The sequence below is a fragment of the Suillus discolor genome, assembly GCF_016758755.1.
Source record: "Suillus discolor strain FC423 chromosome Unknown F5147scaffold_8, whole genome shotgun sequence".
In the NCBI taxonomy this organism is placed as follows: domain Eukaryota; kingdom Fungi; phylum Basidiomycota; class Agaricomycetes; order Boletales; family Suillaceae; genus Suillus; species Suillus discolor.
In genome coordinates, this window is record NW_024541255.1 from 233,141 (window position 1) to 253,386 (window position 20,246).

The 20,246-nt window shown below is 47.8% G+C and overlaps 8 protein-coding genes across 8 annotated transcripts; 3 read left to right on the forward strand and 5 right to left on the reverse strand.

The window, feature by feature from the left end:
- Positions 1-1,322: 1,322 nt before the first annotated feature.
- On the reverse strand, positions 1,323-2,960 carry F5147DRAFT_676286 (WD40-repeat-containing domain protein). Its single transcript, XM_041436008.1, has 11 exons — positions 2,830-2,960; positions 2,749-2,777; positions 2,616-2,688; positions 2,454-2,566; positions 2,360-2,400; positions 2,200-2,306; positions 2,072-2,149; positions 1,904-2,025; positions 1,703-1,851; positions 1,565-1,642; positions 1,323-1,515 (listed from the first exon to the last, which is right to left on the reverse strand). Exons 1-11 carry the CDS (start codon positions 2,932-2,934, stop codon positions 1,478-1,480), a joined length of 933 nt encoding a protein of 310 aa, XP_041296835.1. The 5' UTR covers positions 2,935-2,960; the 3' UTR covers positions 1,323-1,477.
- Positions 2,961-3,033: 73 nt separating this feature from the next.
- On the forward strand, positions 3,034-4,358 carry F5147DRAFT_676297 (uncharacterized protein). The gene is made up of 7 exons (XM_041436009.1): positions 3,034-3,221; positions 3,288-3,554; positions 3,609-3,620; positions 3,682-3,876; positions 3,930-4,010; positions 4,064-4,116; positions 4,171-4,358. The coding sequence occupies exons 2-7, from the start codon at positions 3,444-3,446 to the stop codon at positions 4,199-4,201; spliced, it is 483 nt and encodes a 160-aa protein (XP_041296836.1). The 5' UTR covers positions 3,034-3,221; positions 3,288-3,443; the 3' UTR covers positions 4,202-4,358.
- Positions 4,359-5,496: 1,138 nt separating this feature from the next.
- On the reverse strand, positions 5,497-6,935 carry F5147DRAFT_676306 (uncharacterized protein). The gene is made up of 6 exons (XM_041436010.1): positions 6,530-6,935; positions 6,167-6,480; positions 6,025-6,112; positions 5,940-5,972; positions 5,717-5,874; positions 5,497-5,666 (listed from the first exon to the last, which is right to left on the reverse strand). Exons 1-4 carry the CDS (start codon positions 6,812-6,814, stop codon positions 5,940-5,942), a joined length of 720 nt encoding a protein of 239 aa, XP_041296837.1. The 5' UTR covers positions 6,815-6,935; the 3' UTR covers positions 5,497-5,666; positions 5,717-5,874.
- A 32-nt stretch (positions 6,936-6,967) lies between these two features.
- On the forward strand, positions 6,968-8,800 carry F5147DRAFT_676310 (uncharacterized protein). Its single transcript, XM_041436011.1, has 6 exons — positions 6,968-7,182; positions 7,238-7,329; positions 7,390-7,792; positions 7,847-8,470; positions 8,517-8,635; positions 8,728-8,800. The coding sequence occupies exons 1-4, from the start codon at positions 7,047-7,049 to the stop codon at positions 8,311-8,313; spliced, it is 1,098 nt and encodes a 365-aa protein (XP_041296838.1). The 5' UTR covers positions 6,968-7,046; the 3' UTR covers positions 8,314-8,470; positions 8,517-8,635; positions 8,728-8,800.
- Positions 8,801-10,710: 1,910 nt separating this feature from the next.
- F5147DRAFT_410571 (chord-domain-containing protein) lies at positions 10,711-12,153 on the forward strand. Its single transcript, XM_041429661.1, has 6 exons — positions 10,711-10,882; positions 10,938-11,024; positions 11,085-11,414; positions 11,469-11,492; positions 11,543-11,653; positions 11,713-12,153. The coding sequence occupies exons 1-6, from the start codon at positions 10,793-10,795 to the stop codon at positions 12,106-12,108; spliced, it is 1,038 nt and encodes a 345-aa protein (XP_041296839.1). The 5' UTR covers positions 10,711-10,792; the 3' UTR covers positions 12,109-12,153.
- Positions 12,154-12,198: 45 nt separating this feature from the next.
- F5147DRAFT_743629 (initiation factor 2) lies at positions 12,199-14,406 on the reverse strand (the record flags this gene model as incomplete). Its single annotated transcript, XM_041439613.1, has 7 exons — positions 12,199-12,659; positions 12,710-13,239; positions 13,291-13,505; positions 13,561-13,963; positions 14,014-14,104; positions 14,156-14,215; positions 14,265-14,406. The coding sequence occupies 7 exons, from the start codon at positions 14,404-14,406 to the stop codon at positions 12,199-12,201; spliced, it is 1,902 nt and encodes a 633-aa protein (XP_041296840.1).
- A 428-nt stretch (positions 14,407-14,834) lies between these two features.
- Positions 14,835-16,671, reverse strand: F5147DRAFT_676330 (uncharacterized protein). The gene is made up of 3 exons (XM_041436012.1): positions 16,406-16,671; positions 16,001-16,324; positions 14,835-15,942 (listed from the first exon to the last, which is right to left on the reverse strand). The coding sequence occupies exons 1-3, from the start codon at positions 16,475-16,477 to the stop codon at positions 15,082-15,084; spliced, it is 1,257 nt and encodes a 418-aa protein (XP_041296841.1). The 5' UTR covers positions 16,478-16,671; the 3' UTR covers positions 14,835-15,081.
- Positions 16,672-17,605: 934 nt separating this feature from the next.
- Positions 17,606-20,243, reverse strand: F5147DRAFT_676334 (CDC45 family). The gene is made up of 8 exons (XM_041436013.1): positions 19,936-20,243; positions 19,659-19,886; positions 19,431-19,610; positions 19,226-19,374; positions 18,851-19,174; positions 18,352-18,798; positions 17,944-18,300; positions 17,606-17,884 (listed from the first exon to the last, which is right to left on the reverse strand). Exons 1-8 carry the CDS (start codon positions 20,203-20,205, stop codon positions 17,737-17,739), a joined length of 2,103 nt encoding a protein of 700 aa, XP_041296842.1. The 5' UTR covers positions 20,206-20,243; the 3' UTR covers positions 17,606-17,736.
- Between the last annotated feature and the right edge of the window lie 3 nt (positions 20,244-20,246).

The following is a 20,246-nucleotide window of genomic DNA, read 5'->3' on the forward strand; positions in this document are numbered from 1 at the left end:
CAACTTCAAAGTCCAATGACAGTCTTCGTGTTTGCACGTAAGTAGCAAGCAAAGCCTCGGGCCCAGGGCCCAAACTCAGCAAAAGATGAATCCACGATGTTACCTTTGATTGTACGGAGTCTTATAACGTCGTGATCAAAGAGCATTACTCGAATCCCACTTTGACCGGCAGTACCATATTGATATCACTTCAACATAGGATATTGAAATGAATACAATCGTGCAGTAGCCGTGCTTAGTTGCCGATCCGTTTGCTATTGCTACGGATCATTACCTTTGATCACTGAGCAAAGATAAACTGATTTAACTGTCGAAGTCTGCGAACTTTGATTGCCAACTCAAGACATCTCGGCCGAACAAGTCCTTCTATTTTCCAGCGGCACGAAGGCGGGCCGCGAGTACCAGGTCACACCTGAGACACGGTCAGAAAAGTCGTATGGACAGCTGTGATCCATATCTCCAGACATATTATGAATACATTAAATTTGAATATGTCCCCCCAATTAGCATCTGTCGCGGACTCTTATTTGCTTGGGTCTCAGGTGTCAGCCCAAGCTGCGGTCAGCTGGCAAGACGAGAAGGAACTCCAGAGGGGATGTACGATGGTCACACGAATATGATCTATCGGTTCCTTCTCCGACACCGAGGAGTTCTTCTTCATGGTTGTTGCGACCCCAAAGTCGAAGGCATAAGAAACGCTTGGGAAAGGGACGCAACACAGGAGGTTCGTGACAGTGCCGGTGATAATGGGACCCAGTCTGTTAACTGATTATTTCCGGTCGGATGATAGTTGGGGGAAGACGTATCCACTTTAGGACCGAGAGAAGCACTTAAAATTTTGGGGAGTAGCACTGCTCTGCGGACATGATCATGAGGTAAGAACTGACCAAAAATCCCATCTTTTGGTAGATCTGATGGTACCATGTTTTGCCATGCTCCAGAATCTTGGATGCAGATGGGCTTGATGTCAATCAGAGTTCTGTCTCATCAAATAATCAGAGAAACAACTGACGCGGAGTTGGTGTGGGCATCTTTCCCTGATTGGGTTGATGTTCGAGGATGTGCAATTCGCAATATTTGATTTACCAGGAGGCACGCGTTGCTGAATATGGAGCATAGAAGCATCACCAAGACCGAGGACTTACTTCATTACGCCTTAAGGGATTAAAGGAGAGAATGGCTCAGCGCCAGCGCTGCCTTGCCTGTTGCAGCTTACTTGATATCAATCCCGGGGAAGTCGGATGTGTAAGCCCGAACGTCGAAGCGAATGCAGAAGTCTCTGGAAGTTCAAAAACCGGTCACATCTCTACAGGCGACTCGGAAATCGAGTAAAAAAAACAACAGGCCGACGGCACCCAAAAGAGTACTCGCCGATAAAAACTGAATTGAGTATCGCGATAAATATGACTATTTCGTAGATTCGTAGGCTGGTGGAACAGAGCGGTCGATGTAGATATTGTTTTGCTACATACAAAAACTATCCAGCACCGTCGTGGAGTGCACAGCAAACAGCCGCTGGAGGCGTCCTTCAGCTTTCCTCGTAAACTGGGACACAATGACTCGCCTTTATGATGGCCATTATACTGTCGCACAGTCTCTCCAGATGCCATCTCCCAGAGCCGGGCAGTGTGATCCGAGGACGCTAAAAGTTGAGTGGATACATAAGGCTATTATAGAGTCGACAGGTGAATGAATTTCTCACCTGTGACAAGATAAGCTGAATCAGCACTGAATGCGCAATCCCAAACCCATCGTTGGTGGCCTTGAAGAACCTTCTCTTGTCTGAATTCATAATTTTGTGATATAGACCATATCTTCACGGTGGTATCTGCAGAACACGTGGCAAGATATCTGCCTCTCCTCTTCAGAGACTTTGCCAAATCGGTAGCTCAAATGAGCTCACTTCACATCTGGACTTAGTAACACCCTAGTGAGGTACTTCTTATGGGCGCTGAACTTTGTCACTGCCTGGTAACGAGGTAGGTCTGATTTCTCCTCGTTAATTTTCCAGACGTAGCATTTGCCCTACGCCAAAAATGTAAACAACGAATCATCAAAAGGTAGATAGTACCTTATTATTTCCTGCAACTAGGCAAGAGCCATCAGATGCCAAGCTGACGGACCGAATAGGAACATCGCCTGCAGGCGTCTCCGACAGGATGTCAACCAATGACGACTGCAACCTTGTTCTGAACATACCAGCTCGTGCGAGCAGAGATTTTCGGATAAATCCCATTGCTTAATGCAACCCGCTTGATCGCAGGATATGAGTTCTCCCTGATTTGGATGGACACAGACATCATTCACTTGGGAGTTTGAGGGTATCAGTAACAGTCATGAAAGAAGGGATAAGACTTGCCAGGGGCACCGTTATCGTACGTTCTATGCACTTGTGTACTTCTGCGTGGATGTTATGCGCTTGAGGCTTTAAGAGTCATAGTGAGACCGCCCACCGAAGATCCCATATTCTGATGGTGCCGTCTTCACTACCCGTCACCAACCACTTACCTTCGCTGTGGAAGGACACGGAGGTTACATTATTTGTATGTGCATCTAGGCACGTTAGCTAAAGGGGATAAATAGATGGAGATGGTAGCAAATATTTGGACGCGCACTGGTGTCGAGGAGGTGCTGGTAATCTCATAAATGTAGACCTTTTTGTGAATTGCTGCAGCCAAAAGGCGTTTGCTAAAATAAAATGAATCTCTCAGTAAATTCATACATGAAGAAACAGGACATTGAGATTACTCTGGTGAGATGGCAAGACGATTCACTTGCTAATTCTTGTATAAGTCTTGACGACGTAAAATGGTAAAACATTTTGCTCACGCCAGACTCTCCAGATCTTGCTATAGTACGCGAACAAATCCCACTCCACGCTTCCCAGAACCTGATTTCATGATCATAAGATCCAGTGACAAGGATTACAGACATCTTGGCGTTCTTGAACAAAGAAGGGCTGAAGATGTGACAGCGTGACCTGTGACGAATGAAGTGCAATTATTACTCATCTTACCTAAAACACTGGTTTGACGCTGGTATCAATATTTTGAAGGTTGAAGGTTGAATTGTACCTTTGCCTGACATGATACTTTCTTCGTGGCACATTGCTGGAGATCCAAAGATGAGGGTCCACCGAGTTCTCAATATTCGACTTCATATTCATGAAACGGAGCTCTGACGGATCGACTCCGAGGATCAACATGACGATCCGGAGTAGGGTGAGTTGCGACCCTTTGTCATTTACGCTACTAGTTGATGAAGTGGAACTATTCAACATGTGGCAGTTTAGCTGTGCATATTTGCTGTGGTATAACATTGAGCCCGTGCACTTCCACCAGTCTGCGTGCGCGGCGCACGGATTGTTACGTGTTAGCCGCAAGGCAAGGGTTGTCTTTTGGGTCTGTACCTCAGCTTCTTAGACCTCATTCATTCAAAATTTCATGACCCTTCTCAACGGGCAGGCATCGCATTTGATTTTAAGTTCAGCCTCATCGGATTCTCGAACGGCGAGACTAATCTCGATATCATCCATCCAAATCCAAATGAAATTAGTAAAGCTTTCGGCAATTGTTCCTTGGGTTGCCACCTAATTAACGTGTCTATAGGTTTCCTTCACTGTAAGCGACCTCGCTCATTTCCACACAATCCAACCATTCAGCGGCATATGGGACAAATTAGACACGACCCTCCTCAGGTTTCTCAGAAAGAAGGGCTAGCCTGAATTCCCTATCACCGAGCGAAGGCGTTGAAGTAATCTGCATACAGACTGCATATAAAACAGGAGGACGGTATCATGTTTCTCTCAGCCCCCAACTTCTCCACACTCAACGTTTGTGTGCGGTTTCTACTGTTTTGGCTATGAACGCTTTCCCAGTAAGCTGCTGCATCCTACCTGACTTTGACACTCATCCTGACCGAACTCCTAGAATGGCACTCGAGTCTTCTACTGGGCGTCTGGTGGTGAAATCAAGTACGGTACTGTGCAGGCCACCAACCGTATGGCCGATGTAGGAATTCTACATCATTTCAGAAGACATTCTTCTCATGAGTCATATTATAGGGCACCCAGATTGTGGTGGTGAAAGTAGATGGAGAAGGCCACGCACAGTTACCGTGGGTGTCCTCCGCTGATTCATAAGTGATGTCATTTTCTAATAATACGTTCAGAGTGTCCAGCCTTGTAAAAGTAAACCAATGAGATTTACAACCTATAGAGCCCACCCACATAGAGTTATTTATTGCACATCCCACATTCAATTCATGGACCTTACAGGATCATCGCATCACTAGTACTGTATTCATTCGTCTCGACGCACATGTAACTCATCCGTTTATATCTGCGATCGATTTCTTGCACTTTAGTCGAGGAGATCCTGGGATCAATCAATCTGTTGGGATCTGCCTTCCAAGGTCGCGTGGCATGTGAGTTACCAAGGGATTGGGAACTGATAAATCCGGCGAGAGCATTTTGCAGCCCCAGAAAATGCATGTCTTTTATTTTCCAATAAACAGTTCATGATTGTCCCGCACAACTGGGGTGACTACTGGTGACCGGTGACTAGGCAGAGTGAACAGAGCATGGGTAGGTTTCGTCGCGGAAGCAAAAAAAAACATCCACGTCATTGCTATAAAGCGAGGATAAATCGGGGTTCGCGGGGGTTTCCTTCGACAAAGACTCGTGGAAAGATACTATCTGGAATCAAATGATATACCCTCTAGGCCTGGCAAGTGGCAATAACTGACCTTCTAGAACCGGATGGTCCGTTTTTAAACTCTGGCCGTTGTCGTCTTCCTCGCTTCGCAGAAATTTTGGGCATCAAGTCGCAAACACACACAACTAGAAATTTGGGGGGTGTGTCATTTGTATGTCAGTTGTTGAACGGCACTCGATCGAGGAGCGGATACGTAGCAGAAGCTCGAGCTTAACTTGCATGCTCAATTTACAAACACACACGGTTCAATTGCGTCTACATCACTATTGTGAAGAAGTTTCTAACGTAATTTACATATGCATTATTATGTTAGAGAATCGCTGCTACATCAGGAAATCTAATTCTACGTGCTTGCTACGACCGCTACAATGACACTTATCCTAGTAATACGTAGCGCCACGATTGCGCAGTATTATTATGTATGTCCAACAAGATCGACTGTGGGAATGTTGAGCAAGTGTATGTGTTACATAAATTAGACGGTCGATTTAAGGATCGGCTGTCGGAAAAACTCACTATTCTTGAGGTCATACAAAACTTTCACAGTGCACTAAACACATCTTGATGTGACAGCACTTCTTGTCTTGCGAGAGGACCGACGGGACGCAATGCCGTCCTACAGCTCACCTCGATACTTATAATAGTATAAGTCTCGGTATACATGGCAATATCTGCGATTGAGATCTGGCGATACGTGCACAAAGGTCTAAATAAGGTAATTTTCATTCAGTGACTCGGAGCTCCTGCCTATGTGTGTATATATATATCAACACAAACTTATCCCCTCGATCTATTCGTAAGTGCCGGTAATTTTGTGAGCCACACTTTTTCGCAGGCATTGCTGTGACATATCATCTCCATTCCACCCCAAATGCATGCTCCGTAACAAACACTATAGGCTGGATTTAAAATGCTATGCGAGCACCAATTTCATTCGAGCTTGGTATGTTCCTATCAGATAGTAAGCATAAGTGATAGTGTAATTGTCATAGTTCTAGTACATATTCAGATCAAGCTGAGTCCAAACAGGACGGAAGCCCGAAGGAAAGGCGCTGGTTGAATGAAATATGCGGTAAAATCGCCAGTGCCTGTCTATCGGACCATACGACGACACAGTCCCGGATTGGCAAGTGCGTGTCGTTGCTGAAGAAATAACCTTCTAACAGACCAGTATGGAAGCGTGCTTGCCCCCTTAGTAAAGACCTCAAAATGCAACGAGCTCACTTATGTATTGAATGTAGGCACTTCCTTTCGGTCCTGAGCGTGACGAAATATTATGCGCCATATCTGTGAAGAACAATCCACTCACTCTGATCATTATACTGACTCGTTGGCCAGCCTTGATGTCACCGCCCGCTTTTAGTACAGAGTGCTTATAGTCATACCGCACGCTGTCCCTACTTTGACTTTTAGCTTCAAGTTGAAGGCATATCGACCGCACTTGCACTTGCATTTGCAAATAAACACTACCCGATGGGAGTAGAACCTCGAAGGACTCTTCTGGGTTGCTTGTCGACTCCATCCGTAATAATCTGGCGGCCCCAAGGCTGGCACCGAGAATCCAAGTTCCACTGGCTTCTATATTATCCACATGCTCGAGAATCTCCCCTACGGATGATAGGTGTAGAAGATGTGTTTGTATGTTCGAGGTTGGATATAGCCCTTGCAAACGAGCTAGAATGAGCGAAAGACCCGGATTCTGATCCTCCGGCCAGGATGACAAGTGCATCTCACGATAATGTCGTATCACGCCATCATAATGGCCCTGTGATTATTGATCAGCCAAAATCTTGACAACGAATACGATATGCAACCTCTTGGAAATTATAGTATGCGTCGGGAAGGAAAATGTCCTCAATCACACGATGCTCCTGCGGGTGGTTGGCAAGGAAGTCCCTCCGTTGCTTCCGAGCTTGTTTGCTTTCGGTAGAGTCGAGTTTAAAGAGTGCGGCGGAGAGCAGTGTGCGCTGCTCGGAGAGGGACAGAAATTTCGGGAAAAATTTGAATCCTTCCGGGAGGCCAGCGGACCTGCTTCGTAAGGTGTGCATTTCGCGTGACAACGGTGCACATAACAATCGTCTATAGCTGGCAGACAACATCTTCCACCAGGCCACGAACTTCAAGAGATGTAAGATGAAAAGTTGGTGTGTCAATCATACAAGAGAGTGGAATGGATATTGATAATAGCAGAGTCAACCAGTTTGGTTGTCAACTCTTCCGAGTCGAAGTTTGAGCTCCGCTGCGCATGAAATATTACCTTTTACCAACTACACAGAAAGCGATAACTTATCCGACGGTACTTCTCGGGGTTCAGCAACTTAGCTGGTGTGAATGTCGACAAATATTCAGGACAATACATCCAAAGAACAACAAGGCAATTCGTTGTACGCAGCACTCGCCAGGACGGCCACAAGGGGAGTAGCACTTTACTTTTCTCGCCCGGTACGATTATTCCGACCAGCCAAAGGTTTGTCTGTCTGGATATTTTTATAATAGTCTCGTTGACAACGCTCATCATTGAGTGAGCGGTTGGCACTCTCTTCGTGGTCATGCTAATAAGCATGGGGCATCTTTAAGTGTCCAGTACATATCCACGCTCGTGAAAAAGCAAGGTGTAGGTGCTCTTTGGTAGTTATTTCATACCTTTACTTTAATTTTAATCAGGCTTTGACAGTTCATGGTGATTCCAAAACATTTTGTGCCGCCAATGGTCGCAAATGCGATGTTGGGTACTGTTCTGTGGACCACCTACACAGAATCATCTAATTACCTGGAAACGCGTCTGGGGACGCATCCAACTTTAATCGCTGCGCTTTCGGGTGCCGCTGCTGGGGGTACGCAAGCCTTGATCGCGGCTCCTGTAGAGAATACCCGCCTTATTATTGAGGGTGGCACCGGTAGAGGATGGTCTCATGCATGGCAAGAAGTCTTCCGAGGAACCGAACCCCAAAGATCAGCCAGTAGAGCGGACAATATAAAAGAGATAAGACAGGTCAGGCATTGGATGAAGGAGGTTTCCGAGATGGCTGGTCGAGGGTGGGATGGTTGGGGTTGGGGATGTGCTAAAGATGTTTGCGGTAATACCTCCATGAGTCACAACCCGCACATTCTGAGATTTCATCGTTGTCCAGGCTTTGCTGCATTCTTTATGATATTTGAAATCACTCGTAGAGTGGCATTAGCTTCCAAAGCTGCAGCGCAAGGCACTATCCAAAATTTATCCATGACCCCAGAGGAACACTTCTTCGGCCGCCATTTTCCACGTGCCATTCATGGCATTACCTTAGTGGCAGGAGGGGCATCGGCGGGTTTGGCATACGAGATCCTCAGCAGACCATGGGACGTAACCAGGCGCACAATTCAATCAGAACGAACCGTTGATCCCACTCTGAAACATTCACTATTCGTGATTGTGCAGAAAATTCGTGGGGATGGGATAATACAATTTTTCCGTGATCCTTCGACTGCGGGCAGCGAAAAGCCGGAGATGCCTACCGCTCGTCGTCGGATATATTCCGGCGTCCGAACGCTTGCTCGAGTCGGCCCATGGGGTTTGGGCTTTTTGGTATGGGAGGCTTTCGGACCGGGTTTATCCTGACAGAACTACGATCGGCATGTGGATAAGATGTATCCCAGGTACTTATCCCATGCAGACAGGTTAGAATCGTGCAACGTAACCCCATTTTCTCACCATATTTCTCACAACGAGTGAGTACCTTTCTGGTGATAAACAATACAGTTTGCCAGCGGCAGAGGTGAATTCATGTGCAGACTTTACCGATAGACGCTAATAAGCTAAAGTATTCTGCCTACGATGTTTTCTAGCCAAGAGAAGTTCCAACTCAAAAGGTCGATCGTCTTACGTACGTACGATCTTCGCACTAGCGGCTGCACTGCATCAACTTGTGGCACTGCCATCAGTGAGTGCTGACTTGTGCTATTTGAGTTCGCAGGACCGCGTTTAAAGCATGCGACCCTCCTTGAAACTTATCTTAATAAATCCGAACTTCAGATACTCACTCGTGAAGACACAAATTTTCTCCCATTCACTTTTACATCATTGCAAACAAAGGGGGCAAATCGGTGCGAAAATTTTGCGTTGTTTGAGCCATATCACTAAACTTGAAAACATATAAAGTAAGTCAATTGAATAGTACAATACAATTCACTGCAAGGGGCATCGCCAGGCGCTGGCAGTCTTTCTGTAGCCCTGCCTGCTGCGCCCCGAGGAGTAAGTAAGTATCCACTCAAGGAGCGTAAACACGCACTGATTGTCGAGTCAGGAACATAGGGCGTAGCATGCCATTGCCAATTTTCCATGCTCCTGCTGTTCGGTCGTGATACTTCCTTTCCCATGCGATTTGCGGAGCTTCCACAACTGTGCGGGCGAACTACTGATCGGCACGACACGAGCGTTATGGCAGTATCGGAGCGCTTTGCGGCCCTTGCCGCACGGTCTGAGAACGCTTGACACCTGGATCTTATAGCTCTGAGAACCTCGGCTCAAGGAAATGCTTCCATTGTGACAATGGAACTCCAACCTCTAATGGAACAATGACAGTTACGATAGATTGCTTCAAGGCGGCAAAGCTGCTACTTAACGAGGCCAAGTTCATGTTCCTGGTAATGGTTTTTGGTTTCATGACCGAGGCGCCAAAATAAAGACGTGCTCCTGGCCGCTCTGCATACCTTCGGACCACACGAAAGACTGATAATATCATACAGATTGTGCAAGTGGACACGAGCGGAGCCTAAATCATATCGTTGAACCTTTAAGCATCCAGTAACATCGCCACTGGCCAGGCCTCCAGGACTCGCGTACACTTGGTTACGAAGTAGGCTTTACAGCCGCGTGACTGCTGCTTACCGAACGTTCAGTCATTTGACCTTCTTTGTGAATCAGCTTACTAAGTATAAAGCTTGCTATAGTCCGCAATGTTGTTCATTCCGTCAAATTAATGACACCTTTCATGGCAGGCCTGCTCTCGTGTGGCGATATCAGTCCAAGCCTTACCCATATCAGAAATATGTCGAATCCTTGCATTTTACCGATAAGCCACTGGACTTGTTGTCTATGGTGCGAAATCCGGGAATCCTGCATGACGTGAATCGTCTCGTTATGATCGATGATCAAGAGCCTGCATAGATCATGTCCCCTTTTTGTGCCAATGCAAATTTCGTCATCGCAGCACAGAATAGGATCACCTTGTTCGTGATTGACCTCCGTTCTATCGACATTGAATGGTATCGAGACCGCCGAGCACTCGGTTTAATGTCAGAGTCATGATATCTTGACTCCGCCATAACGTATGGCTGTGATCCGCAGGGTGCGGTAATATGAGTGTCCCACAGGATCGTTTACACTTCTGTGAAAAGATGCTGTCCACTTTGATTGGCAAGGTCTCCGTCGACCCTTCCATAATTATAATGCAACCTCTTATGAGCCATTCTTTCCTGCAAGAGAAATCGTTTATTATTCACGTGTGGTTCTGTACCCTATTATGTAGATAGTAAATAGTAATGTAGTAGACTCCCTGTATAAACAGTCCATTTAGCCTCGCATCTGAGGGTGTGAGTGTGGAGCGATAAGGGTAACGTGAAACAGTCAGGGCACGGGGGTAGGCGTGTATGGTTGAGTACTCGGGGTTAGAACTGCTCGGCATCACGAAGAAACGCTGAGAATAATGAACGCTCAGAGCTCAGCGGGCCTGCACTGGAGACCACTTCTGAATCATGGAGTCTTTTGCATAAATACTAGTAAAATGCCACCATAATTGTGTACAAATTTGTAAAGTCAGTATTAAATAGAGCAAGAATATACTCGTCGATAAGTAGTTTCCGAAAGGGTGTAATACGCACAATCGGATGTAGCGGGTCGTGCTGGCTGGCCAAGACAAGAATATGTGGTATTTGGTAGAATCACTAGAGATACTGATCTGAAACGATTATGTAAGCAACTTAGCAGAATGAACTAGAATGAACCAATTGGTCGATCGATACTTGAAACAGCGATAAATTTGAACGTGCACACCCCAGAGTTCCCGAGTACTTTGATTGCAACTCATATTCAACTCGAAATGCCGCGTTGCACACGAAAAGGCTGTGGCCAGGATTTCGATTTAGCTACAAATGATCCGTCCAGCTGCACCTACCATTCTGGAGCACCTGTGAGCCGCTGTAACATCTTAACGTCGAATCATCGCAGTTTAGTCCAGCCTGTAGGTCTTCCATGAAGGCTTGAAATCGTGGTCTTGTTGTTCCGATGTGAATAAGCCAGCCTTGGACTTTGACGAGTTCATGAAAGTACCTGTAAGTAGTTCGCGGGTCCTCAGTCTTCGCAGCAATGTGTCTTGACGGTTTTATCGCCAGGGATGTACGGTCTCGTCGCATACAGACAAAGCCCCAGAAGTACCTGCTCCTGCTATAAAGACGTCCTCGATCGCCTCCAATCTTATCGTGAAGGAGGCAAAAGACGGAGCGGAGGTTTATTCGACCAGTACACCGAAGCTTGCGCCGCCTAAGCCATCCATTCCCCCACCTGTAGAAGCTCCTGTTGTGGAAGATGAAGATGATCTCGACGTGCCCGTATCTCCTGGCACTGTGTGTAAACGCAGAAGCTGTGGTACTGCTTTTGTCAGTGATGAGGTGAATCGAATTGGAGATGGTGATGAAACTGTTTGCACATACCACCCAGCTGTTGTACGTTGATGGTATTAATGGTGGGCTCGCCTGTCGGCTGACTCAAGACTTCAGCCCATCTTTCATGAAGGAAGCAAGGTCAGTCATGTGGGCACCGCACCGATGAGAGGCTAAATCCCCACACACAGGGTTACATATGCTGTAAACGACGTGTCTTGGAGTTTGATGAGTTCCTCAAGATTGAGGGGTGTAAAAAGGGGCGCCACGTGTTTGCACCCAAGCAGCGTACAGAACTTCAGGTTTGCTCTCTCTCTGTCACTTTATCACTTGAAGGACTGGATTTAATGTGTCATTTTAGGTGGAGCAGTTTACTGACTGCCGTGTCGACCATTATCAAACACCAAAGGAGGTCCACATCTCTGTGTTTGCCAAACAAGTGGACAAGGAAAAGAGCACTGTTGCGATAGAGGACAATCAAATTCACTTGGACCTCTATCTCCCTGGACCCAAGCGCTTCCGCCGTACAATCGTTCTTTTCGGTCCAGTGAATCCCGATGGGTCTTCGTACAAATTCTATAATACGAAGGTCGAAGTGGTCCTCAAGAAACTTGATACCAGGAGTTGGACTTTGCTCGAAAAGACAACTCGTGATCTTGGCAACATCAGTTTGACTTTCGGTGTAGGTGGCCGAACGGGTACCATTGGGAGCAAAGATCTAGTGCTTGATGAGCAAAATACAAATAGAGTCAATTAGAAGATTGAGGGGGATCAATGGGAAAAGTCTAGTCTAAAATTCTAGTGTAAAGATAAAAATACCATAGTCTCAACTTTGAAACATCCCGGATCATAATACGCCGGGTATTTCAATCGTTTGATACATCTGTATCAAGTCGCCGTTGCGCAATTCCTCATAGTCCTGCAGACTGATCCCGCATTCAGTACCTTTCTTCACCTCCAGCAAATCCTTCTTGTGCTGCTTAAGTGCATCGAGGACACCCTCATGGATTACTTGACCATTGCGAACAACTCGAGCCCCTTTCGACTTCTCGATGGTGCCATTACTGACTCTGCAACCTGCAATCTTCTTGGTCATCTTCCCTTTGAGGTGAATATCGAAAAGTTGTAAAACAGTTGCCTCCCCAGTAACTTTGGTCTCATAGGTGCAAGGTAGCAATGCGGTGACGCGGTCTCGGACCTCGTCCATGATCCGATAGATGATTTTGGATGAGTAAATTGGGACATGGTTCTGTGCCGCAGTAGTCTCCACTGAACGTGGAATTTTGACCGAGAAGGAAACGATTATGCCTATATGCGCAGTATCAGCATCTGGGCCCCACATAAATCGGGGTCCTTACCCTCAGCAGCTTTGGCCATCATCACATCGCCCTCCGTGACATCGCCCACTCCTGTGGATACGACCTTGACACGAGCCTTTTCATTCCCGATCCCTTCCAGCGCGCCCACAACGGCCTCGACACTCCCGCTTACATCACCTTTGATCACCAGCCGGAGCTCTTTAGGACCGCCATCTAATATATTCCTCATATCTTGACTCTTATCCTCTTTCCTCCGGACTCTTTCGCGTTCTGCAGCGCGTGCAATATTAATTGCCTCCGCGTCAATTAAAACCGTTTCCACTTCCTTTTTCCTAATTCTATTTGCAAGAGCTTTCTTTACGTCGCCCTCGCTACCTTGCACAACTTCATCACCTGCACCCGGAAGTGATCGCCACCCAGAGACGGTGACCGCCATTCCAGGATATGCAGCCTTGACAGTTGCACCAGATGAATTCGACATCAGACGGACTTTCCCGGAAGATGTGCCTGCCAGGATGTGAGCACCGGGAGTTAAACATCCACGTAAGACCAGAACTGTCGCAGTGGGCCTGCAAATGAATGGGCGGTCAATCTAGCACGAAACACGCTTCTGAACCTACCCGAGACCTTTGTGCATCTTCGATTCAATGACATGCCCATAGGCTGGCCCATCTTGCTCTGCGCGCAAATCCTGTACCTCGGCCATCAATGACAGGGTGTCTGTTAGATCAGTCAGTCCATGTCCTGTCAATCCGGACACTTCAACGGATGGAATGTCTCCCCCAAATGCCTCCAGCTGGAGGCCCTCAGCAAGGAGTGCATGTTGAACTTTTTCCTGCAGTCCCCCTTCCGTTAAGCTACCATAACAAGACGACCCAGAAAATACCCACCACATCCGCTTCTGGTTTATCAACCTTGTTGATAGCCACAACGACCCCAACCTTGCCTTGCTCCCCCTTGATAAGCCTGATAACCTCTTTTGTCTGAGGCATAACACCGTCATCCGCTGCAACGACAAGGACGACCATGTCCGTAACACTAGCACCGCGTGAGCGCATTGCAGAAAAAGCAGCATGTCCGGGTGTATCAAGAAATGTAATTGTGCCACTAGAGGATCCCTTGACAGGGACCGAGAAGGCACCAATATGCTGCGTAATACCACCAGCCTCATTATCAGCAACAGATGCTGAACGAAGGGTATCTAGAAGAGTAGTTTTACCGTGGTCAACGTGACCCATAATAGTGATGATAGGTGGGCGTGTGGGAAGGGCAGTTGGGTCAGGATGTGGAGCACTGAAGGTTGCATGAGTATACAAGCACATCAGATATCTCAGACTACGTACGGGGGATATATATCAAAAGCAGCTTCATCATTAATGATAGGATTGCGGCCAAATTCTTCTGCAAGAAGGGCAGCATAATCAGACGTCAACACTACAGTAAAGCATCAGTAATTCGGCGGGAAAGGGGTGCAAGGAGCGGGACCATGATCATATGACGCCTCAGCTTCCATCCCCGCGTCGACCATCTTGCGTTGAAGTAGTGCTGCAATTGTTGAGTCCAGGTAACCCTCATAAAGGCATCGGTAACTTACTCTGCCGCACATTTAATAATCTTGCTAGTTGACCAACGGAAACTGTCGTAGGAATGTATACGTTAACGGCTACTTTTTTCCTGCCAGGTCGCGATCGAGGAGTTGCGGGACGAGAGTGTACATTAACGGCCACTTTTTTCATGCCAGGTTGTGATCGAGGAGTTGCAGGACGAGCCCATTTTGAAGCGGAGGGCGTATTTCCAGCACGTAAAGACGCGCCTCGGAAGTCATTACAGTCGTGATGAAGGGGTGTCGTTTTTGCTCTGACCCATTTACTCAGGGTTGGCTGTGGAGGAAGAACAGGATCAACGGGGAGCCATTCCGATGGCTAGCGAAAAGGTTATGACCATGTCATGGAACAAATAGTGGTGCCCACCTTAACTTTAGTTGCTGTTGATGCACACCTCCGCTGTGTGAGCTGGAGAATACTACCTGCTTTGCGACAATGCATCTGAGATGCTTGTCAAGGTCGGCGTCCAGTCAAACAAAACCATTAGGTAATGCAGTGCCCTATAATGATTTTATAACATAGCTCTTGGTATCATCCCAATGACTTAACGTTCACACGAATCTGATTTGCATGTAGTGTTCGAAATGTGGAATGATGTACAACATAAATTTATGAGAGCGACAGAACAAGACGAGTACAAAACGAGAGCAAAATAGAGAACCAGATAGAGAGACAAAGGGAAAAGAACACATAAATACTGCACTAACAAACCCCGTGTATACTGAGTAGAACCCTCCCCCGATACCACACGTGCGCTATTTGACCATCGTTCCAGTTCTGATAATCCGGCAAGAGGACGTGATCGGATCAGCCCCGACTAGCACTCACCCGGCCCCAGCTCCCCTCACTGCCACTATCAAAATCACTCCCCTCTTCAAAGTCTGAAAAAGGGTTATGCAAACGCGTACTTCCGCTTCGCGGCACCGGCATTTCTTCCCCATCCGCGTCTGACTCCTCGCCGAACGACATAAACTCATCCTCGCTCGTTATCGAGGGCGACAGAGAGCTCGCAGCACCTGAGAGCGACGCGCGCTGCTCGGGTGGGGAGAGTACGGCGAATGGTGAGCCAGAGCGGCTACCACTGCTCCCAAGGCTCAGGATGTCTGTATTTGGGGAGGAGAGGACACTGTGTGATAAAGGCGGGGAGAGCAAGACAGGCGGAGTGGGCGCAGCGGGGTAACGTTCTGATAGTGATTCCACAACGCTGATGTTCCCGCTCATATTCTCGTGCATACTCGCACTGGTGTTGCTGTTGATATTGATATTGTCATGTTCGTCCTCGACGCCGACGTCTACACGTCTGCCTTGCACATTCATCCTAACACGCGAATTCCTATCCGAGTGGTGCAAAGACCAGCTCGACTGTGTGCGGGAGCGCACGGGCGTGCGCACAACCGGGGAAAATGGGCGGGCGGTGTAGGCAGCGCTTGTGCGGGGAGTGTCGGGGAGGATGGGGCCAAATGGCGGGCTAGGAGGGGGAGAAGAAGACTGGGAAGATGGGGCGAAAAAAATAGTAGTGTTATCGTCACTTGCGGTGTGGGAAGAGGCTCGAGAGTGAGCACGGTTGGGCGTGCTGGTAGATACAGTTAGCGTTTCTGTGAAAGGGGAGGAGACGTTGGAGATGACGTGAGTGGGTGCGAGCGGAGTGTGCGTGAGGGATGGAAAGGACTGTACATGTTTTATTAGTATTCGAGAGGATGCGATACAAGGGAAATGGAAGAAATACATCATCTATTGAGGTGGATATGCTCCCTTCTGTATCAGGAACTACTCTGACTCTCCGCCTCACACCCGTGCCTTGGGCGGTGTGATGTACATTATTTCGCCATTCGTCGACGAGGCCGAGGTTGAGGCCTTCCAGTTCGATGGGATCTTCTTCTCTCGCAGGAGCCCTGTTCTTCGGATCAGCACGTCTGGGACCCGAGTCTCCATCCCCAGATCCTCTGGTGGATGGCACAGGAACAGCACCTTCGCGTCGAGCACGACGCCTGGCAATGAAGTCCTCTGCCCAACGCTCTATGGCAGGGGCGATGTGAGGTTCGAAGACGAACTGAAGAGTATATTAGAAGGGTGTGTTTGAAAACGGGCGAGGACGAAATAGGATTTTTGTAGACATAAAACAGGAAGTCACCTCATTAAAAGCAAAAACAGCAGCAGCACCTGCGATAGCTGCAACGACGTACATCGCTACTGGCGCTGGCATCGCGATCAATTCGATCAGTAACTGACTACAGTGAGAAGTTTGAGCACTAGGGGTCAGTTACTAATTCTAGTCGGTCGAATGGGCTTGACGACTTGGACGATGTAAATAATGTTTGTCGACGTCGTCGATGACGATGAGGACGAAAAAGAGGAGGTAGCAAGAATTGTCGCTTGCTGTGGTCGATTGCAGCAAGCCTAGAAAGCGCCCGTTCCGCATGCCCAATCATTACTCAATAACGCCCGAAGCCCGGCCGGGTGCTTCCGGATTGATCCTCGAGTACTTGAAAAGCGTGTAGCATTGTTGTAATTTATTACGGTAGTATACCGAACATTGAATAAAATTTTGATCTTCTACAGTGACAATGATACTGATCCGGACATCGTCCATTTCGTGCTTTAGTTTTGGGCCTCCATGGGTCACATATCCTCTGGGTGCGGTCCATGGTCGGTAGTCAGTCACCTTGGCCAGCGAGTCAGAATACGGTCACCCACATCCTTCAAACCATGGAGGTTCACTGCTCACGTCTGTCCAAAGAGTTTCACGAACCACAAGTACACCAGGAGGACCATTCGCCGAAGTCCAGCAGGAGTGGCACCTTTGGCAAAGACGGTTTGGCGTCTCTTTCTTACGTTAATCCAATGTTAGTATTCTCCGAGTCAATACTCAGACTTATGTGATAACTGCTAGCTCAGACCTGCCCAAGTACACTCTTTTCACCACCTTGTGCCTAAGGGCATTTCGCGGCTTGGAAGGAAGGTAAGTTAACGGTATACCCAATATCCGTATTTCGAAATGTTGTCAGGGAGCAACGATCTTCTCCGCAGTTTTTCATTGATACAGGTTCTGACAGATTGCATACCGCTGAGATGCCAATCATACTGATCTGCGGCTGATAACTTAGGACATATTTCACGCCACACGCCCGGACCTATCCGATATCAATGCAACACCGCAGCGACACACGGTGATGAAGAATCACTTCTAGTGGCTCCATCGTACGATTCTTTTAAATCATTGCGCGCTATTAACTATCATAGATATGTAGTGCTTGCGGCCACTAGCGAAAATTGATTGTGATTACTTGGGGATTTGGGTTCCCTATTTAGTGGAACTGAGGCAAATAAAGGTACTCGTAGAGCTCATTTTATTGTACTGCTTTATTGGGTCACATTGAGAGAGTACAACATGTTTATTGATGCAAATATGATATAAGAGAGCTTGGCAAGGATAACAACATGCAAAAAAACTACCTGAGAATGTCAATACCCTTCCCCGACTTCACATAAGGTCTCCAAGAACAATTTCAGGTCCTCTTGCTCGATTTCGAGCACACTTGCATCAAAGGTACTGTGGCGTGACCGTGCATTGCAGCGTTGCTTTGCTTCAATGAATGCTAGACCAAACTCGCTGAAGTGGGATGAACCATGATGTTGATACTAACAAGAAGGGGCGAACGTATGACTTACTTTCTCCTGACGTCCCCAAAGTCAAGCGCCCCCATGATACCGACTACAACATACGTCTGCGTCCTTTCATTTAGACAAGCGACAACAAATGGGAGCGACTTCTTTCCTCTTCCTTTGAGACCGCCGATTTTTGTCCCTGGGAGACGGTCACGAAGCGCATCTACTAGCCAAAGTCCTAGGCGTGCGAGAACCCCAGGATGGGCGAATAGAGCAAGATCAGGCCCTTTTGAGAGCACCACGACACGATGGGAGCGCATCGTTCGAATATCCTGCTTATCTATTATCGACGTCCCTTGCCGAATAATAGCACGATGAAGCGACATTGCAAGCGACAAAGCATCTCTCAGGGGTACAATGCTAAACACAGTTATTCCGGAACACATGTCAACGAGAGGAGCGAGCACGTACTCTGACAGAGCATCATAAGCAGCCCAAAAATTCTTCACCCACCATGTCCTTTCTTTCCGCTCTTCGCCGTTAACATCCGTGTCTACATCGTCATCCCCATCCTTTTGTCTGCTACCAACTTCTATCCGTTTCTCCCGCTTCTCCTCTCCGTTCCGCCCTCCTTCCCATAATCTCCCGCCACCGAACCACTCACCCCCGTGCCGTGCGCCTTCAACCTCGACCTCCATCCTGATGCCACCTGCAACGTCGAGCAATGCGCCTACTGCTTCCACAGCATCCGCTGCACTGAGAGGGGAAGCGCGGTATCCAAAGCATCTTGCAAAAGACGGATAAGTTAACTCAACAAGGCCGTATTCCGGTGCGATTGAGTCGAGTTTCGCGCGCAGCTGGTGCTTCAAGTCTAGATCCATGTGCGCATAGGGCTGCTGCGTCTGCGGGATAGAGAAACTACAGAGGAAGAGTTTCAGCCGTGACAAATAAAGGATACAGGAAAGTGTACCCCATCTTTGCGAGTAGCCCGGTGAGGCGCTTCCGTCCACGCTCTTTCCATATGCCAAGTTTGCCCGCGACATAGCTTGAGTGGTACATTGCATCGTACAGTGTCCAATGTCGGAAAAGCATAAAACGCAACTCTTCAGCTGCCCGTACAGATAGATCGTCTGGGCTCATGGCTGTGATGGCATCTGTCGTATTAGCAGCAACATCTGGCGGCAGCGGGTTCAGGCGGAAAACCTCGTCGTAATATATTGAATGGTATTTGTCATAGGTGTCGCGGGATATTCGAGCGGTGGTATACTGGAACGTAAGTCCAAGGATCGCAAGCCTGAAGGACGATGTCGTAAATCAAGCCATGGGAGATCAACAAGGGGTTTACCAGAGAAAATCACAGTCCACTCGTTCAAGAACAGTGGCAAGAATGTACATTGTTGCAGACGCACTTTGACCATACCACGACCCACTCCCATAGTATTTGGCGATAAGTTCGTGATATGCGTCGCGTTGTTCTCGCGACAGCCGAGTGGACTGCTTAATCATGTTAAAGCGACTATGTATTGGGTAAAGGTTGGATAATGACTCACATCGTCCAGTTTCCGCCGCTTCTCTTGACTTCGATCACCGTCTCCCAATGATCTCCTCTTGCCCGAAGGGCCTCGCTCAGAGAATTCTTCACCATCGTCAGGATCATCATCTTCATTTGATTGCACCTCATCTTGATCGTCCAACTCCGAGTCTTCATCAGAGTCGGGTTCGGGTTCGTACTACATTCAAGTCAGCAGGGTCCGCAGTGTAGTGATCATCATATTCACCGTTAGAGCTTCCCAAGCCTTTCGTTCCTCTCCCATATTCTCTGCTTCACCGTCATCCCATACGACAAATCTCTCGCCATTCTCACCTCCAGCAAACATGTTTGCAAGGTTCTGTGGCCGGTTTGAGTCTATAATGTGCACCGTGAGCTTCATGCTGAATTGGCCGAACCAATTCTCGGATGAGAGGTCAAGAATAGCACCCATGTTTAACAGAATGAGTGTGTGTAGCTTCCGAGTATTCAGCTAGCTGGTGCACCTTTGATGACAATAGACACACCTCCGCATATGTGACTAACTCGTCTTTCATTCGTTCAAGGTCAGCTAGACCCGAAACAGGGATTATTCTGTGCATAACATCATCCTGCTTGAGAAGTTCCGCAAGTATTTTCGCTGCACACAAGGCATCTACATCAGGAGCGACGAGGATTATGACAGACGAAGCAGATGTGAGCGGGGAGCGGCGGTGCGCTACCAGTATATTTGCGTAGGCCTCAGCATAGGCAGGTCGTGAGGCAGATGCGAGGTGCGGTGGCGGAAGAAAGACCATAAAACTGAAGAAGTGTGGGGAGAACGACTAATCTCTTCGGG

Coding starts and splice junctions, on each gene's coding strand:
- F5147DRAFT_410571 (XM_041429661.1), top strand. CDS start 10,793: ATGCCGCGTTGCACACGAAAAGGCTGTGGCCAGGATTTCGATTTAGCT. Junction 11,415..11,468: donor GCACATACCACCCAGCTGTT/GTACGTTGATGG, acceptor TCAAGACTTCAG/CCCATCTTTCATGAAGGAAG. Junction 11,654..11,712: donor AGCAGCGTACAGAACTTCAG/GTTTGCTCTCTC, acceptor GTGTCATTTTAG/GTGGAGCAGTTTACTGACTG.
- F5147DRAFT_676334 (XM_041436013.1), bottom strand. CDS start 20,205: ATGGTCTTTCTTCCGCCACCGCACCTCGCATCTGCCTCACGACCTGCC. Junction 19,887..19,935: donor AGTTAGTCACATATGCGGAG/GTGTGTCTATTG, acceptor AATACTCGGAAG/CTACACACACTCATTCTGTT. Junction 19,375..19,430: donor AGCGGCGGAAACTGGACGAT/GTGAGTCATTAT, acceptor ATGATTAAGCAG/TCCACTCGGCTGTCGCGAGA.
- F5147DRAFT_676310 (XM_041436011.1), top strand. CDS start 7,047: ATGTCGACAAATATTCAGGACAATACATCCAAAGAACAACAAGGCAAT. Junction 7,183..7,237: donor ATTATTCCGACCAGCCAAAG/GTTTGTCTGTCT, acceptor CTCATCATTGAG/TGAGCGGTTGGCACTCTCTT. Junction 7,793..7,846: donor ATGTGCTAAAGATGTTTGCG/GTAATACCTCCA, acceptor ATCGTTGTCCAG/GCTTTGCTGCATTCTTTATG.
- F5147DRAFT_676286 (XM_041436008.1), bottom strand. CDS start 2,934: ATGTCTGTAATCCTTGTCACTGGATCTTATGATCATGAAATCAGGTTC. Junction 2,689..2,748: donor CGTCTTGCCATCTCACCAGA/GTAATCTCAATG, acceptor ATTTTATTTTAG/CAAACGCCTTTTGGCTGCAG. Junction 2,567..2,615: donor CCAGCACCTCCTCGACACCA/GTGCGCGTCCAA, acceptor TATCCCCTTTAG/CTAACGTGCCTAGATGCACA.
- F5147DRAFT_676297 (XM_041436009.1), top strand. CDS start 3,444: ATGACCCTTCTCAACGGGCAGGCATCGCATTTGATTTTAAGTTCAGCC. Junction 3,877..3,929: donor TGGCTATGAACGCTTTCCCA/GTAAGCTGCTGC, acceptor CCGAACTCCTAG/AATGGCACTCGAGTCTTCTA. Junction 4,011..4,063: donor CCACCAACCGTATGGCCGAT/GTAGGAATTCTA, acceptor GTCATATTATAG/GGCACCCAGATTGTGGTGGT.
- F5147DRAFT_676330 (XM_041436012.1), bottom strand. CDS start 16,477: ATGCCAGCGCCAGTAGCGATGTACGTCGTTGCAGCTATCGCAGGTGCT. Junction 16,325..16,405: donor CTGTTTTTGCTTTTAATGAG/GTGACTTCCTGT, acceptor TATACTCTTCAG/TTCGTCTTCGAACCTCACAT. Junction 15,943..16,000: donor TATCCACCTCAATAGATGAT/GTATTTCTTCCA, acceptor AAACATGTACAG/TCCTTTCCATCCCTCACGCA.
- F5147DRAFT_676306 (XM_041436010.1), bottom strand. CDS start 6,814: ATGTTGTCTGCCAGCTATAGACGATTGTTATGTGCACCGTTGTCACGC. Junction 6,481..6,529: donor CATACTATAATTTCCAAGAG/GTTGCATATCGT, acceptor CAATAATCACAG/GGCCATTATGATGGCGTGAT. Junction 6,113..6,166: donor GGTAGTGTTTATTTGCAAAT/GCAAGTGCAAGT, acceptor AAGTCAAAGTAG/GGACAGCGTGCGGTATGACT.